This window comes from Onychomys torridus, chromosome 5, assembly GCF_903995425.1.
Source record: "Onychomys torridus chromosome 5, mOncTor1.1, whole genome shotgun sequence".
NCBI classification, from domain to species: domain Eukaryota; kingdom Metazoa; phylum Chordata; class Mammalia; order Rodentia; family Cricetidae; genus Onychomys; species Onychomys torridus.
In genome coordinates this window covers 63,025,401-63,043,345 of record NC_050447.1, presented here as the reverse complement: position 1 = coordinate 63,043,345, position 17,945 = coordinate 63,025,401, and the positions used below count along the sequence as shown (strand labels likewise).

Sequence of the window (17,945 nt, the reverse complement as noted above, 5' to 3'; positions counted from 1 at the left end):
ATTGATAACCCTCCTAATTGCTACTTCCCTAGAGGGTAAGAAATTTATCCATACCTACTCTAGAATTGTCAACAAAATAGCTCTTATCTCTTAAACACTGTACTGTGCACAAATATCCAGATTAATCAGTTTGAGGGCTTAATGGGGTAGGAGGAGGTAAAACATTCAAGGTTATACACAGGAGTAGGTGAGACTGAAGTAAGATATTTTTATTCATAGAAAAGAGGCAAAATTTAGTTCTTTTGCTCCCTGGTGTACAGACATAGCTCAAACTGAGGGTGAGTTTCTAAGCAGCATGGATTGAAGGTGATGTTCAGCTATTGGCATATGAGAGTCCAGCATCGCACACATGAGCTCATAGCAAAGGCCTACATGTTAATACTCATCGAAGAATGGGAAGCTGGGGTGAGCATTAAACCTGAAATGAGAAAGAACAATGCACACTGTGTCTGATGACTGTTTCTAGTATAAGATTTCTACAGCTATGCCACTGAGGCACAAGTTGAAAACTTTATTTTCTGATAAGCCATGTGACATGTATTCTTATTTTTAGAAACAGTGCTTGATAATAGATCTAAGGAAGAACAAATGAGCTATTCAAATATATTTTCCTTGGAACTTAACACATAGAGAACCCAGATGTATATATAGAAATATATACATCTTTCTATAACACAAAAAGACGACCATTTCTTTTTACTGTAAATTTCAATGAAGCAGAAACTGATTTTGTCTTGTTTTGAATTGGGCAAGTCCAACTATGTATTTGACAATAATGAATACTTTTGGGGGACAGAGAGACGGCTCAGCAGGTAAAAGTGCTTGCTGTCATCCCAGGTGACTTGAGTTAGATCCCTGTGACTCACATGGTAGTGGCACAGAATCAACTCCTGCAAGTTGTCCTCTGAACTTCATATGCATGGTGTGTGCATGCACACACAAACACCAATTAAAAAGTAGTGAAAAGTTAAAAACCACTCTTAAATGATGAAGTAATTGATAGCACTTACTGTCAGTTGTCTTCAATCATTAATTATTTATTAGCTGCTTATGATGCAGGGAATGCTATATTACCCAGAACTGGAAGGAATTTCATTGATGGGACTGAAATTCCATGTCCAAGGAATTTGCTCTATAGTAGCATGAAAGTGATGAAATGAAAATCATTTCATTTATTTATTTTTTCCCGGAGCTGAGGACCGAACCCAGGGCCTTGCACTTGCTAGGCAAATGCTCTACCATTGAGCTAAATCCTCAACCCCGATTTATTATTTTAATAGGAGCAATTATTACTGACTTCTTGCCATTATTTCCATATCTTTGAATAAGTGTGCTCACTTCATTATTTTTCTCAATACTATTAAATTATTAGAAATATTTTGTTAATATAGGTAATAACCCACTTTACAATTTTGGATTGCATGCAATTGTGCATTCTAATACTTCCCATACATTATAGTGCTTAATTTGAATTAGTTATGAATGAATTTTCACACAAGAAGCAATTCCTTTCTTAACTTCTTTTATATTATGCATCTTTTTGTAAATTATATAGACTTGTAGATAGCATGAAAGAGAGTAATGATATTCTGTTGAGTAAAATAGCGTTTTATTTACAACAACAATTGAGAAATTTTTGAGAAAAATGTTTGTCTGAGTCCTGAGAGTATAAAGGAAACAAGAGGTTTGATATTATTAAAGCCATTAAATTAGCAAGATTCCATAAGCAATTGCATATGAAGAGGGGTGAGAGCTATTGACCTGTACCAGAGATCATGGAATTGCCATTGATCTATAAAAAAAATTGAGCAGATTTTTGAGATGACATCGTAAATTGATCATTATAATATTTCAAAATGTGACATTAAAATATCCAGAATTTATATCCATAGGATATAGATGGAATAAAAAAATCTGCAAGAAGGATATAGACTCAGCAATGATGTTGGCTGACCCAGCACATCCAATGCAACTGATACAAGAGGGAAAGGTGCATTAGATCAAGGTGACCCTGTATCCACTCCCTTTTGCTGTGTCTAAGAGTAAAACTCTGAGTCTAGAAAGAGAATTCTAGAAATCTGTGTCTTCTCTGACTCCGTTCTTTGACTTCCTCATAGTAAGGAAACTTTTGACAGACATGCTATTAATATGTTCTCCTCAGAAAATAAGTGGAGAACCATCAAAAATTATAAAAGTTATGAAAGTTACTTACATATCAGCAGGAAAGTACCGAAAATTTCTGTTCAAGCCATCTAGGATTTTCATGTGATCTGAAGCCAATTGGAAATCAAAAACCTGTTATAGAAGAAGAGATATTATTTTAAATATATATTTATGAAGAATATTTGTCAGTCTGAGACAATCTGAGGAGTTGCCTCCAATTCTTAAAGTCATCAAGTAAAATACTGAAAACCAGATTAAAAAATTAAATGGAAATATATCATCATACATAACATGTAATATGACAGACAAAGATTTCAAAGGAATCTGGAGAAGAAGGAAAGCTGACTTGATTCAGAAGAAATAATGTCATGAAGTGAAAGGTCCAGAGAAGTGCACAGACAGTTTTGAAAATATGCTTCAGAAATTTTCATGGATACAGTTGCATTTGTATGTCCTACCCATGAAGAATTAGGATGAGAAAAAATCATTTTCAATATTACTTAAAGTAGGGATTTCCCAAACATTAATGATTCCTGGTCAAAGGACTCAGAAGCTGGCTGGAAGATGACTCATTGTAGATAATTCCAATCAATTTTATCATGAAAAAAGATGATCACTAACTGTTACAATTTTAATACATGGTTCACTAATAGATTGGTGTTACTCTAAAGTAGTGTTATAGAGAAATAATACAATATCAATAAATTAAAAGCTCGCAAGTTTAGGTAAGAGATGTACTGCTTAATTTATTAAACTTGTTGTACATTTGAAAATTCTAAAATTGAAAATGAAAGATGTGGCATTTATGAAGGATGCAGCTTAAGAGCCCTGGTGTCTGGCTTCCTCATAACCTGCATGTTCTCTCGGATTCTCTCCTCATTGAAGCTCTTGACTAGGACCACAATCCCACGCTGCAGCTGGTATCGAAGGGCGATCAGGGCGGGTGTCTGCTTGTACTTCCTTGCTATGGCACAAAGAACTGGATCATCCAAGAGAACTGGGGTGTCCTCATTAACACTAGAAGGAAAGACAAATTCCAGAAATTTGTTGCCAGGGTTGAACACAGATGAAAATGGCCACAAGAGTCCAGAATTCTCAAATGTAGTCAGTGGACTCACAGATAATCATCCTCTGAGACCTTCCAGAAATGTAACCCCACCTGTACTGAGAGTAAATTCCAGAAATCTGACTGTTGTAGAACTAAGACTATGTTAACAATTGTGACTTATAGATGACTTCTGCTGTTCTTATTACCAAGTTTTATATCTCTGAGTTCCCAGCGCACCATAGGCAACCAGAATGATGTCATTCATCTTGCAGTAATCCAGCAGCTTGCTCTGGTTGAGATAAAGATGACATTCTACCTGTATATAAACAGAATAGGAACATAAAAATTCCATGAAATCCCTTAGTAATATCAAAGAGATATTAAAGGAAAGGAAGCTGAATAAAAATAATCAAATTAGCATGAAATTTGAATTGAGAGTATCATCAATACCATGTCATGTTTTTTTCTTCAAATAAATTTAATATCTATCTTGGGAAGTTAAAAAAGTAACATTCTTGAGATTCAGTAACCCTGCAGGCCAGATCTTGGATGCTAAACACCAATTTTTACTATGGGAGACATAACAAATTCCACAAATTTGTAGAGCTTTGAATATTGAATAGTAGATGAAGGCAAGGATTTGATCAAATATTCAATTGAGGTAAGGTCTGAAAGAGAACAGGAAGTTGTTAGAAATTTTACCAGTGATATTGAGTTAGTTTCTGAATTAAAAGGAGACTAAAGTAAGTACAGAGAGGGTGGGAAGGAGGGAGGGACACACACACATACACACACACACACACACACAGAGAGAGAGAGAGAGAGAGAGAGAGAGAGAGAGAGAGAGAGAGAACAGAAAAGTATTGTCCTCTAATGATGGTGGTTATTATATTAATTCTCTTTACAGTACTGACAATTAAAGGAAAGAAATAAAAATGTAGCTTTTCTTAAAGTCGGTAATTTTTTTGGACTTTATATACAAATTCTTTTTACATTAATATATCAAGCAAGAAGAGTGAATAGCAGTATTATTATATATGTTAACATCAAAGGGGGAAATTTCACAGGTTTCATCCCTAGACAAAGAACTACAGACAACCAATACTTCTGGGAAGAGGAGAATTAGCCTCCCTGGGATAAGCTCCTTTACTGCTTGTCCAATTCAGAGTAGTCAACCTTGAAATCACATTCACACATTTAACAAAGACAGACTCAAAAAGCTAGAAATCAAGAAAAAATAACCCAATTAAAAATAGGGTGCAGAGCTAAACACAGTTCTCAGAAGAGGAAACTTAAATGGCCGAGAAACAAAGATATGTTCAAGTTTTCTTAGTCACCAGGGAAATGCAAATCAAAACTACTTTGAGATTTCATCTTCCAGCTGTCAGAATTGTTAAGATCAACAAAACAAGTGATAGCTCATTCTGGTGAGGATGTGGAGTAAGAGGAACACTTATCCGTTGCTGGTAGGAGTGAAAATTTGTGCAACCACTATGGAAATTAGAGTGGTGGTTCTTCAGGAAGATGAAAATCAATCAATGTCAAGATGCAGCTATACCACTCATGGGCATATATCCAAAGGATACTTCATCCTATCATAGGGACACTTGCTCAATCTTTCTATGTATAATAGTCAGAAATTGGAAACAACCTAGATGGCCCTCAACAGAAAAGTAGATTTAAAAAAAAATTGGAACATTTACATGACCAAGTATTAACTCAGCTATCAAAAAAATGAAATAATGAAATTTGCAGGCAAATGGATGGAACTAGAAAAAAATCATTCTGAGTGAGGCAACCCAGACCCAGAAAGACAAATATGATATGTATTCACTTACATGTGGATATTAGCTATGAAGTCAATGAAAACCAAGGTACAAGCCACAGAACCACAAAAGTTAGGTATCGAGTATGGGAGTAGGGGGTCCAGATAGATATTGTTAGGAAAGGGAAACTGAGTATACAGTTATGTACGGACAATGGGAGTTGGAACAGGAGCATCAAGTGGGGAGGCAGAGGGGAGAGGGCAATGATAGAGAGAATACAGGGAGCAGAGGCTAAAATTAAGGGTCATTTTCAGGGGAGAAAAGAAACCCAATACAGTAGAAACTTCCTGAAAAATATATTTTCATATAAATACATACATGAATGTGACCTAAATGAAATCACCAAATAAGGGGTGACAGAGTCCTAACTGGCCATCTTTTGACACCAAATGAAGCTCCCATTACTAGTGTTGGGTTACATCTAATTGAATTGTTGGCCAAAGGGGTTCCACAGGAATTCCCAAACAACTCAGGCTGTTGCCAAGGCTATAACTTGCCTTTCACAAATTGACAGAAAGGCCCCATTGCTGAAGACAACACCTACACAATTCACTGAGCCTTCACTCCTATGTTCTAGCATCTTTGGCACAGGGGGATACTCTGTATGCTACCAAACAAAAAATATAAACACCAACACAGGTCCCTTTGTTCTAGAGTAGTTTCCTGCCTGCAAGTTATACTAGTGCAATGGTGGCACAAAGCTTGTGGGAATAACAAATCAATATCTGACTTGACTTAAGCCTCACTCAGTGAGATTGAACCCATACCTGGCATTACTTGGTTGGTACACAACCTGAGACTAGACAGTCTAGGGACCTAGGGTAAAGCCAAATGATACTGTTCTACCAAAAGAACATAGCAATACAATGACTCCTAATGACATTCTCATTGATTAGTGCCTTAATCAGCCATCATTAGAGTAGATTTTTCTTGCAATAGATGGGAACAAATACAGAGACCCACAGCCAGACATTGTACAGACAGTGAGAGACCTTGGGACACCTATCCCTAAAGGGGATATCTCTATCAAATCCCTTGCCCCAGGGTTCAAGGACAATTGTGGAAGAGCAAGTGCAAAGAGCATAAGAGCCAGTTGGGATGGAGGACATTAAGAAAACAATGCCCTCTAAATCAATTGGATCAACATGCATTTACAAAGTTTGAGGCAGCTTGCACAGGGCCTGTGCATGGCTGTACCAGATGGTGTCCTAGAGCAGAAAGAAGTAGAGAGAAGCCCCATCCCTAACACAGAATCAATCTGCACTTGATAACCACTTGCAAGTAAAAATTTAGTTTCCTCCAAAGTATTCTCACTGGGGAAACAAACTACTCTTAAGGGTAGGCTTCATGCCCAGTAGTAGATGGCCAACTGAAAACAAATTCAATTGTCATCTTTGGAGGTTCCTTGTCTCATAATGTCATGTTTTTTAAAAAAAATTTTCTCTCCTATCTATCTATCTATCTATCTATCTATCTATCTATCTATCTATCTATCATCTATCTATCTATCATCTATCTATCTATCTATCTATCTATCTATCTATTCATCATCTATCATCTATATCTATTATCTATCTATATATAGATAAACTATACACCTCACAGGATCTTTGCATATGTATTATGACTTCCAGTTTAGTGGTTTGTATGGATTTCTGAGTGTGCAAATCAGTGGGTTTCTGCTTCTTGTGCCTTTTCTTGGGCTGCTTTCTTTCTGTTAATTTGTTTTGTCATATTCTGATGTGTTAGTTTTTGTTCTATCTTATTTTATTTTATTATTATCCCTTAGAAGCCTTTTTGTTTTCTAATGAGAGATAGAATGGGGATGGATCCATATGGGAGGGAACATAGCGGGTAATATAGAGTAGTAGAAGGAGGGGAAACTGTAACCACGATACATTATGTGAGAAGGAAATGCATTTCAAGTAAAAGGAAAAAAATCTTACCTTTGAAAAGAAGAGATATGGCTATGGCTAGCTTTACTAAATGATCAAATCTGACACCACTAGTTGCTAGACTATTTGAGTTCTGGTTTATTTGTTATTATCTCCAACTGCCTTCAGCTAAAGTTGACAACTCCACTAATTTTTGAGTTTCTTTGATCTAATACTCTAACATATATAGTAATTGATGAGAACAGTTAACTTTGTAGTAGATGTGTTTTGTAATAAGAGTGAATAGTTATTTCTATAATTTATTTTCAATGGGTTCATCAAAACATTAAACACATGTATGTAGGTGTAGACACTTGTACTTGCCTATATTATAGACTATGGTATACATTAATCAGTTTAAACTAGTGATTCTTAACTGTGAGTTGTGATACCTTTGGGTTGAATGATCCTTTCACAGGGGTCATGTATCAGATATCCTGCATATCAGATATTTCTATTACAATTAATAACACTAGCAAAATTACAAGCAAGATGATGAAGCAGCAACAAAAATAATTTTATGGTTGTGAGTCACCACAACATGAGGAACTGTATTAAAGCATCAGAGCATTAGGAAGGTTGAGAACCACTATTTTAGACACACTGATATTTGTATCATTATCCCAAATGTTCTAAAAGTTTAAATGTGATTTGTTATGTAACTGATGTAAAATATTACTTCTGTATTATTTCTTTGACATTTATATTTGAAAATAATGTCATTATGTACCCAATACATCCATGTCACATTTTTCCAACAGAGAACACTTCCTTCCTTCCTCCCTCCCTCCCTCCCTCCATTCTTCCTTCCTTCCTTCCTTCCCTCCCTCCCTCCCTCCCTCCCTCCCTCTCTCTCTCTCTCTCTCTCTCTCTCTCTCTCTCTCTCTTTCTTTCTTTCTTTCTTTCTTCCTTTTTTTTTTTCTGAGACAAGCTTTCTCTGTGTAGTCCTGGATATCTGGAACTCACTTTGTAGACCAGGCTGGCCTCAAACTCACAGAGATCCATCTGCCCTCTGCCTCCTGAGTACTGTCATTAAAGGTGTGTGTCACAACTGCCCAGCTCACATTTCCTATATGTAAGTTATGAAAAGTATCTCAGATCACAGAATCAGCACACAATAGATGTTATCAGGCACCAGATCAACTATAATTATTACTACAATTTTCTGAGTATGGATTTCAACTACTACCAATATTGTTGTACTTTCCACTGATCCTTTGTTGACTCAGTCTATGGCCATCATTATTATCTCAGGGATAAGTGGATCTTCCTTTTGAAGTGTGACTAATGACTTCATCTCCAAATGTTAGCCTTGACTTCTCTAAACACTGTCCACACTGTGGTCTCCCCTCATTATTGTTTTGCTTTACCAAGCAAAGATACAAGATGTTCAAGAGCCCTGGATAAAGGCTCAACTCTTAGCACCTTTTGCTCCATAACAGAAAGATGAACAAGTAGGAAGAATACACAGACACCTGTCAATAGGACATCCAGAAAGCAAAGAAAGTCTAAAGGAAAAGAGATAAAGGAGCTCACCTGGTTGCACACCGGCTTATACTTGAGCCCTTGTTTGTTCAGGATCATTTCCAACTGCCTACGGTTAAAGTTGGACACCCCAATGGACTTGGCTAATCCTGCATCTTTACACTTCTCCATGGCCTGGGAAGGAAACATTGGTGGATAATAACATACACAATTGGAATCTGACTGATAGAAACAAAAAGCTGTATTGCTAGAAAGAAGAGTGGCAAGAAAGGAAAGTGAAGTTGACTTGTATTTATCAGTAAAAACTGATGAAGTAAATGGCAGAAAAGATGATGACAATAAGATAAAGTCCTATGATCTCCTTAGGCAATCATGATTACTGTATAGGGAGGAAAGCAGGATACAGTTATCTTCCCCACATTCACTTTGTTTTTACTATGCATTTTCCCTACAACTTAAGCAGAACATTGATGAGAAAGACTACAATGTCTACAGCAAAGATCACTCATCCTTTTTCTACATGTGTTAACTGGACCTCTCCGCTGTTTTCAGTAACATTTACTGAATTGGTTCTTTGAAAATGTCATATATATATTGCTTTTAGAATACTGTAATCCTCTTACACTCTAGTAATCCCCTTCCCACAGCTATTATCTGTCCCCTCTCTCTGCAAGTCTCTTTCCCACATTCATTTTCTTTTGTTTTGAGGCTTTTAGAATTTAACCAGGATTATTGATGTGATCATGGATTTGGAAATATCTGTTGGGGTCTGGTGGGTTCCTGAGTAGATACCTAACTGATGACTGCTCCTTCCTCAGAATCTACCATCAGTAGCTAGTTCACCAGGGAACATAGGGCCCCATGAGTCCTTCTAGGATTGCTGATTGACTATTGACAGACTCAATCTTGTGCAGGCCTATTTGAGGGTGGGTGGGCACCTCCTGAGGGATCATGTGTTCATTTTCTGTGTCATGCCCAGAAGACAGCATTCTTCTCTCTGTCTGTGGCTCTTACATTCTTCCTGACCTTCCTTCTGAGATGTCCCCAGAGTCTTAGAAGGGCTGATCACTTACCTATCATATTCTCTTGCTTTCTATTTCTTTATTTCTTCTGTGGTCTTTATTATAGTCACTCACCTCCCATGTGGCATAGAGATCCACTGTGTCAAATATTAAGTTTCCATGCTCATCTTGAGGTAAAATATCATCCCCTGGCTGGAACAGTAGCAGTCATTAGAGATCTTACCATTTTTACATCTCTTCCTGTAGCTATGCTCCTAGATAAATTTATGGCTAGAAATTAAACCCCTAACCTAGATGGAACAACTTTTCATATATTAATAAAGTGCCTTTCACTTTGCTTTTTCATATGTTATATGTGATAATAAACAATGTATTTCTATGTACTTCAGGGTACTAGTTGACACATTACTTTTAATACACCTGCTCATTTCCCTGTTGTAATGTCCATTTTTTTCTCTGATAATGTCATTAGTGTCATTTCACTGATTTCAGGCAATTGTGAATTGGAATCTTGACACAGGATAAACAATCAGGGCTCTAATCTGTGGCCTTTAATGTTCCTAGTGCATGAATGATAGAAAGTCAGGAAAGTGAGGAAAAAGTCAATTGTTTCTTTGCAAGATGAACTTTGATATTGGAACATACAGGAAGCCATCAAATAGTAATGAGCATGAGCTTTGAGCTAAAGGCCTTATCAATAGAAATGGTTGAAACAAAACTGGCCAAACTTTTAATAATACAGAGGAAGGGTATGGCGAAGTGGAGATATTTGCAAAGACTGCTCCTTAGCTTTGTTCATTTATGTGATGTGGTAAACTTTTTCACATAAGTTATCCTGGGTAGTATTTTTAAGTTTTCTTTTAATATTTTATTTATTTTTCAGTGTGTGTGTGTGTGTGTGTGTGTGTGTGTGTGTGTGTGTGTGTGTGTGTGTGTGTGTATACAACACAGTGGATGATCAAAGGACAACTTGTTGGAATCAGTTCTTTCCTTCCATCATTTCTGCAGCCACACCTTGTTGTTTTATAACTTGTATAAGTAAAGTGAGATTTATGAATTTTATGTATTAAATCAATCTACTCACACAATGAACACCATGTCGCCAGCTGAAGTTAGATAATTTGATATTATAAATTACTTACCTTCAAAGACACTGGGAAATGAATGAGATAGAGGTCAACGTAGTCCAAATTAAGTTTCCTCAGTGAACTTTCCAAGCTGGGTCTGACCAACTCTGGACGATGAGAAGTTGACCAAAGCTACAGAGTATGAACAATGGAAGTTGTGCTGGATTAATAAGTTACCATAATCAATGGCTTTCTGTCACTTGGTATTGAGAAATTTTCAACTGCTTAAAAACTGACCACAAGAAAAATACTCACTTTCATCCTGAATGTCTTATGGTGGTGTCTATCTACATAAACTCTCATATGTGTGGCTTTTATTAGTAAATATGACTAAAAATTGAAGGAAAATTCTTGATATACAAATACATTATCAATTTGTGCTATAATTGTGTCTTAGAGAGCAATTTAATATTATAATTCTCTCACCTTTTGAACTCAATGGGGGAAGATTCAGTATTCCTTTAATTTATATAACTAAAGAAAAGTGTTTTTTAAATATTTTAATATATTGTGGACATAGTATTAGACAGCTATTTCTTAATTTAATGCCCAAAGCGTTATTTTCTAATATTCTGTCTTATCTATAAATATGATTTATATTCATAACTATAATTTTTGGAAAATCACTCAGCATATAAGGGAACATGTTGTCCCAGCAGAGTCCTCTTTGATAATATAGTTCACATTAAATCATAGTACTTTCAGCAGAGTCTCAGATAAGTAAGTGGACTTCACATTAAGTTTTTAAATTTAAATTTAGCAATGCTGAAAAAGCCATCACCTCCCATGTTTAATACTGAATATAATATGTGAGCATGCATGAATAAAAGATGGACTATAAACACAGTTCACCAACTACAGATTTAATTGTACTATGTCATCTGAATATACCCCCCTTCATTAATTTACACGGTCATGCACTGTATATATGATACCTTCGAAGTATAGAATATATCTTCCCTTTTCACAGTGCCATCTTCAATCTTGCTTCGAATAGCCTGTCCCACCTCTTCTTCATTTTGGTAGAAGTGAGAACAATCAATATGGCGGAATCCAACATCTATAGCTATTTTGGTGGAATCCATAGACTTCTTCTTGAGATGCTAAAGAAACAGATATAAATAGTATTTAAAGATCTCCATGATTGATGGGGAAACCCACAGAGACAGCTGACCAGTGCTAGTTGGAACTCACTGTCTATGGACTGACAGCTCGGGAACCTGCAAGGAACAGAACTAGGCCCGCTGAATGTGGGTGACAGTTATGTGGCTTGATCTGTTTGTGGGGTCCTTGGCAGCAGGGCCAGGACTTATCCCAGGTCATGAACTGACTTTTTGGAACCCATTCCCTGTGGTGGGATACCTTGCTCAGCCTTGATACAATGGGGAGGGGCTAGGCTCTCCTTTAACTTGGTATGTCAGACTTTGTTGACTACCAAGAGAGGTCTTACCCATTCTGAGGAGGGGATGGGGGTAGAGTGGGAGGGAGGTGAGGAGGCGGGAGAAGGGGAGGGAGGGGGAACTGGTGTTGGTATGTAAAATGAAAAAAAATTAATAAATAAATAAATATATTTTTAAAAAAGATCTCCTTGATTAAGTTTGGTACAAGCAGTGACTTTTAGAAGGAACAATTCCCTCCATGTTTTCAGTTAGTTCTGCTTGGAGTGATGGATCCATTCAAGTTTTACTGGGTCTTTCCTACATCAATAAAAACATTGGTAAGAGGTCTAAGTTCCCAGATATTAGCAGACTCTAGTCTGAAAATAGTGACTGGTATGCTATGTTAAACTTTTTATAAGCTGTTAAATAATATACATGTAACAAATAAATATGCACAATAAAGATTAATCCTCAAAAGACATAGATTTATATGTAAGAAACTATCCAGATCACAAAGGAAAACTTCAAGTGTCTGATTTTACAACAAAATTCGTAATTTTAGGAAAATTATAAATAAAGGAAAATTTAAAATTATTGTCTATTTTATCAGGTGTGATTAAAAAATAAAAAATGGTGAACCATACATATTCTTATTTATTTATTATTCACTAATTAAAATTTATCTTTTATTTCATGCTTTAATTTTAAGGGTAAGAAAAATAAAATAACTGTAAACATTCTTTTATGAAACAGTATAAATTTTTTTCCAGACAAGAAATAGCCATATTCCTTAAATAAGAATCAGTTAAACAAATGATGGCTGCCCTAAAGGAAAAGCCTCAGAGAGAAGCAGCTAGAGCTCTGTTGAATGCACCTTATGGCTTTGGGAGCTCCTACAGGTACCTGTGTGACTAGCAAAGTAATGAAACCAGTATGAAAACATTTCCATGTTTTATTAAACACTTTGGAAAGTTCCAAATATGGGAACTTATCAGTTGAATATATATGACTGCTCTTAACCTTGTAATTTCATAGAGATCTAAAGGTAAGTGTTTTTTGTTTTTTTTTTTTAATTTTAAGTCAAGAATTTAACATGAGTACTGGAAGAAAAAAAGCAATCATCAATTTTATATAACTGCAAACCTGCAGGCTTCAATAATGACTTAGCAAGATATGCCCATTGCTACAATGGTGGCATTAATATTATGGGAATAACTAATTGTTTTTTGATTTAAGCCCTAGTCCACAAGTAAAATCCCATACCTGGCATCCTTATTGGGGTCATGAACCTGTGATCAGACAAGTCTTAGGCCCTAAAGAAGAACCTAAATAGATATAGAACTGAGCTAACTCTTAATGACTTATCCTTATAGCCATAGATTAATGCATCTCTCAATTCTCATCAGAGAAGGTAATCAGGATATATTGTATGAGACAATAATCTATTCTCAATAAAAGGGAAAAAATTAAAAAGCCATGATTTATGTACATCCAGAAAAGTGATGTCTACTTTTAGCAGTTTTGTAGGAAACTAAAACAACCTGCGCTACTGGTATGAAAATGGACACATAGATGAATGGAATAGGGAGGTGGTGGCACACACCTTTAATCCCAGCACTTGGGAGGCAGAGACAGGCAGATCTCTGTGAATTCAAGGCCAGCCTGGGCTACAGAGTGAGATCCAGGGATCCAGGACAAACACCAAAATTACACAGAGAAACTCTGTCTCAAAAAACCAAAAAAAAAAAAAAAAAGATGAACTATACTAGACTTCATAGAAGTGAATTTATATGCTTTAAATGACTCTCAGCAAAGACACTGAAGCATGAATAAGAAAAAGCACAGGGTTTCCAACCAATGACAAGTAGAAACACTGAATATCTCTACACACAGGATGGAAATGGGACTGAAATCTGCTACCTGCTAGAAATATCAATCAAAATGAACCAAAGACATTATTATAAGAACTGAGATGATAAGTCTGCTAGAAGGAACATGAAGGAATCTCTTTAAAACATTGCATAGGTAATTTTTGGATATGTCCTCCAAGACCCAGGACACAATAGCAAAAGTAGACAAATGATAGTATACCAAGTCAAGAATCTTTTGCATAATAATGGAAACAGTTAACAGTGTAAAGAAAATAATCAACAGAATAGAGAAAAAATGTCAGCCAATTATCTCATAAAGACTAATACCCAGAATTTATATCAAACTCAGAAATAACAAAAACCAAGTAATTAAACATAAAAATGCATGAATGGGTTGAATAAACATATTTCAATGGTTAACAAATAAAATGGTTATGTTGTATAATTATAAGATAGTCATAATAACTAAGTTTTAATTTTTCTTCTTTTCTTTGAAGCAGATCAAAATAGAAGGAAAATATTCGATCTTTGGATGAGAATAGTGAATGATTACATGATCAAATCCTGGTACAGAACATACACACTTGGCCTCTCTCTTCTTAGATGGTATAGCTCTAATCTGGTGAAGCAGAGGACCAGGAGCCCACGAGAACTGCACAGGAATTGGTAACTTCCATTCTTTTAGATCTGTATTTATTCCAGTCTCAACCCCAACCCATCCCTGTTACCTCTTCAGTTGCATAAGTGCCAAAGCCCAGTACAGGAATGGAGTGGCCATCATTTAATTCCATTTTCTGAGCTTTGGAATTCATTCTCATTCACTGCTCTGACCTAGCAGACTCTCTTTCTTCTGCTGCTCTCACAAGGCAATGAACAAGTACAAATTATAGCTCCAAATGTATGACTAATCAGTAATCAATGGCATGGGGGTGGAATAAGTTTCAACAGTATTCTAATTGGAAGGAAAGAATTGGCACCAGTCCACTTATTTTTATACAAAAGAGAATTTTTAGAAACTCCCACATAGTGACTCCCAAATGATATTATTTAATATATGTTGTTAAAGAATACTCCACACATTATTTTAGATTACTGCAAGAGACTGAGTGATTAATGACCATTTCCAGAGTATAAAAGCTGAGATGTGTTCTTAATTTTTTGTTATGAAGAAGGCTTATTGTTCATACACTATGTGACTCACCAGAATATTTCAACATTCTATAATGGTGGCCTCTGCTTCTCTTAAATTTTTATTTGGCTCAATTTCTCTAGAAGTAACGCCTACAAAAATCTTAAATACTTTTCTAGATGGAATTATCCCCAGTTCCCTTTGAAGGTGATCAGGACACCATGTTCATTTTCCCAATTTTTGTTTCTGTTGTCTCCTTTCCATATTTTACAGTTTTAATATAGATTTTTCTTATTGTGCTTTATACTTCTGAGAGAAATGAAGAATTGGAAACATATCATTATATTTTCTTACATAGAGCATTTTGGAGATTGAGGTGAAATTTAAGGTTGATTTAAATAACAGAAAGTGACATAAAACAGGCCACAATGGAGACAAAATGCTATAGAATTAAACAAACATCTTTATTAATCCGCATGGGAACTATCACATTCTCAAAAGCTAAATTAAGAGGTTTTATGTATCTAAATTACTGATATTGATCCAATCTGTTTTCATTGAGAACAAGTTTCCATATCCATGAACAAATTGCTGAGTTATTGGTTTTAAGAGACAAATGACTCATCTCTACATTGTGTAAAGAAATTCCACCCACAAAATTACATGAGGGGAGACATACAGATAGATCTTTCTTTTCTTGCATTCAACTATGCAAAATATCTTCATTCTTTACACATATTTAGGAGAGGATTCTGCTATTTATCCTAACACTCTGGAGGCAGAGGCTGGCAAATCTCTGAGTTTGAGGCCAGCCTGGTCTACAGTACAGCCAGGTCTACACAAAGAAACCTTGTCTCAAAAAAAAACCCACAAACAAAACAAACCAACAAACAAACAAACAAACAAACACACACAAAAAACCTGAGAGTTTGGATGGTCACTCTGGTCATCACAGTTTCTGAGGATAGTTCACTGTCCTAATTGGTTTTGTCACTTTAGAGCTACCTGTCCTACATATTTAAACTCATCTTTGGGGAGAAAATTCTTTATTCTCAAACAAATCTATTATTCTTTATACAATAGACACTTTTTCATAGACACTGTCATAAAGATATAGCAAATTACAAAAATATTGCCATCTATATTCCAAAGTGGCACAGGACAGTTGTTCAACTGTACTGAAGTATGAGTGCTATCTATCTTATTTGATCACACACCATTTGAACCTGATCCATCAAAACTAGTACTGTAAACAGAAATACAGTAAAACAAGTGATAAAGTTCACACTGAAAAATTTTCCAACACAGAAAATGTCTAGACCAGAGAGATTTCCTTTTGAATTAAAGTGATCATTTAAAAATTATTGGAAACAATTATGCTGTAATCCTGTATTTAAGACCTCCTCTAACCTACAATAAACAGCATTTGGCATTCAAAGAAGAAGAAGGAGAAGGAGGAGGAGGAGGAGAAGGAAGGAGAAGAAGAAGAAGAAGAAGAAGAAGAAGAAGAAGAAGAAGAAGAAGAAGAAGAAAAAAAAAGAAAAAGAAGAAGAAGAAGGGATCAAGATCATGATGGGGAAACCCACAGAGGCAGCTGACCAGTGCTAGTTGGAGCTCACTGACTATGGACTGACAGCTCGGGAACCTGCATGGGTCTGAACTAGGCCCACTGAATGTGGGTGACAGTTGTGTGGCTTGATCTGTTTGTGGGGTCCCTGGTAGTAGGGCCAGGACTTATTTCAGGTGCATGAACTGACTTTTTGGAACCCATTCCCTGTGGTGGGATACCTTGCTCAGCCTTGATACAATGGGGAGGGCCTAGGCTCTCCTTCAACTTGGTATGCCAGACTTTGTTGACTACCATGGGAGGCCTTACCCACTCTGAGGAGGGGATGGGGGTAGAGTGGGAGGGAGGTGAGGAGGCGGGAGAAGGGGAGGGAGGGGGAACTGGTGTTGGTATGTAAAATGAAAAAAAATAAATAAATAAATATATTTTAAAAATTATTGGAAACAATGATTGCTTAATTCTTCCAAAAGAATTCCTAGTTTGTTTCATGAGGCCAACATTATCCTAATACTAATCCAGTCACAAATTCTACAGAAGTGAAGACTATAAAACAATATCAATACTGATGTGAAAAATCTTTAAAAATACATAGGTACTCCAAATTGAGGAGTGTATACAAGAATCAAACACAATAAGGAGAATCTATAAAGAAATTCAAGGATGATCCTATATAGAAAGTTTGTGAAGTGTAATACATATTGGGGAAAACATCATCTTGTCAACTGATTCAGAAAACCACTTGGTAACATGTAACTTTCAGATGTGAAATAGTAAGCAAACTTGGAAACTCCTCAACACAACAAAGGGTATAAGAAGTAGCTTTGGACATCCACTAATGGTCTTGTTATCTATTCTTTGTCAAAATTTAACATCATATTGTATATATATTTTACAGTTTCTGAGGAGACACTGCACTGTCCTGATTTGTTTTGTTACTTTACAGATACCTATTCTATATATATAAACTCTCAGCTTTGGGGAGAAAATTAGGATATATATATATATCACAAATAGTCTGCATTTGATAACTGGATGTTTAAGTATTTAAAAGTTATTCTCTTTTCTCAGAAAGGCAAATATTAAATACTATAAGATACTCCACTTCTAGGTTTGTGTTCACAATATTTCAAAGCAAGTCATTAGAAAAATATTTGCACAGTAGTACTTATGTAGCCTTATTCACTAAACTCATAATAGTGGGAGACAGCCAACATTAGGATAAAGAGATGAATGAGCAAACAAAACTACAGCACATGCATATGCAACATTATTCAGCTTTGGAGAAGGAATTCAGATATCATCCAATGATAATTTAGAGTTATTTCTCTGAAGTTGAACATATTTATGAATACATATTCATTATATAGAAAAATGAGTTTATTTTCATAAGATGA

General features: G+C 35.8%; 1 protein-coding gene across 2 annotated transcripts; it reads right to left on the bottom strand.

Annotated features, from left to right (window-relative positions):
• Positions 1-375: 375 nt before the first annotated feature.
• LOC118583538 (aldo-keto reductase family 1 member C18) lies at positions 376-14,673 on the bottom strand. 2 transcript variants are annotated; one of them, XM_036186928.1, is made up of 9 exons: positions 14,584-14,673; positions 11,541-11,708; positions 10,621-10,737; positions 9,593-9,670; positions 8,508-8,630; positions 3,418-3,527; positions 3,015-3,180; positions 2,213-2,295; positions 376-418 (listed from the first exon to the last, which is right to left on the bottom strand). In XM_036186928.1, exons 1-9 carry the CDS (start codon positions 14,671-14,673, stop codon positions 376-378), a joined length of 978 nt encoding a protein of 325 aa, XP_036042821.1. The 2 variants fall into 2 exon arrangements, with proteins under 2 accessions (XP_036042821.1, XP_036042822.1); XM_036186929.1 differs by lacking the exon at positions 9,593-9,670 and having other exon boundaries at positions 14,584-14,667.
• Positions 14,674-17,945: the final 3,272 nt, after the last annotated feature.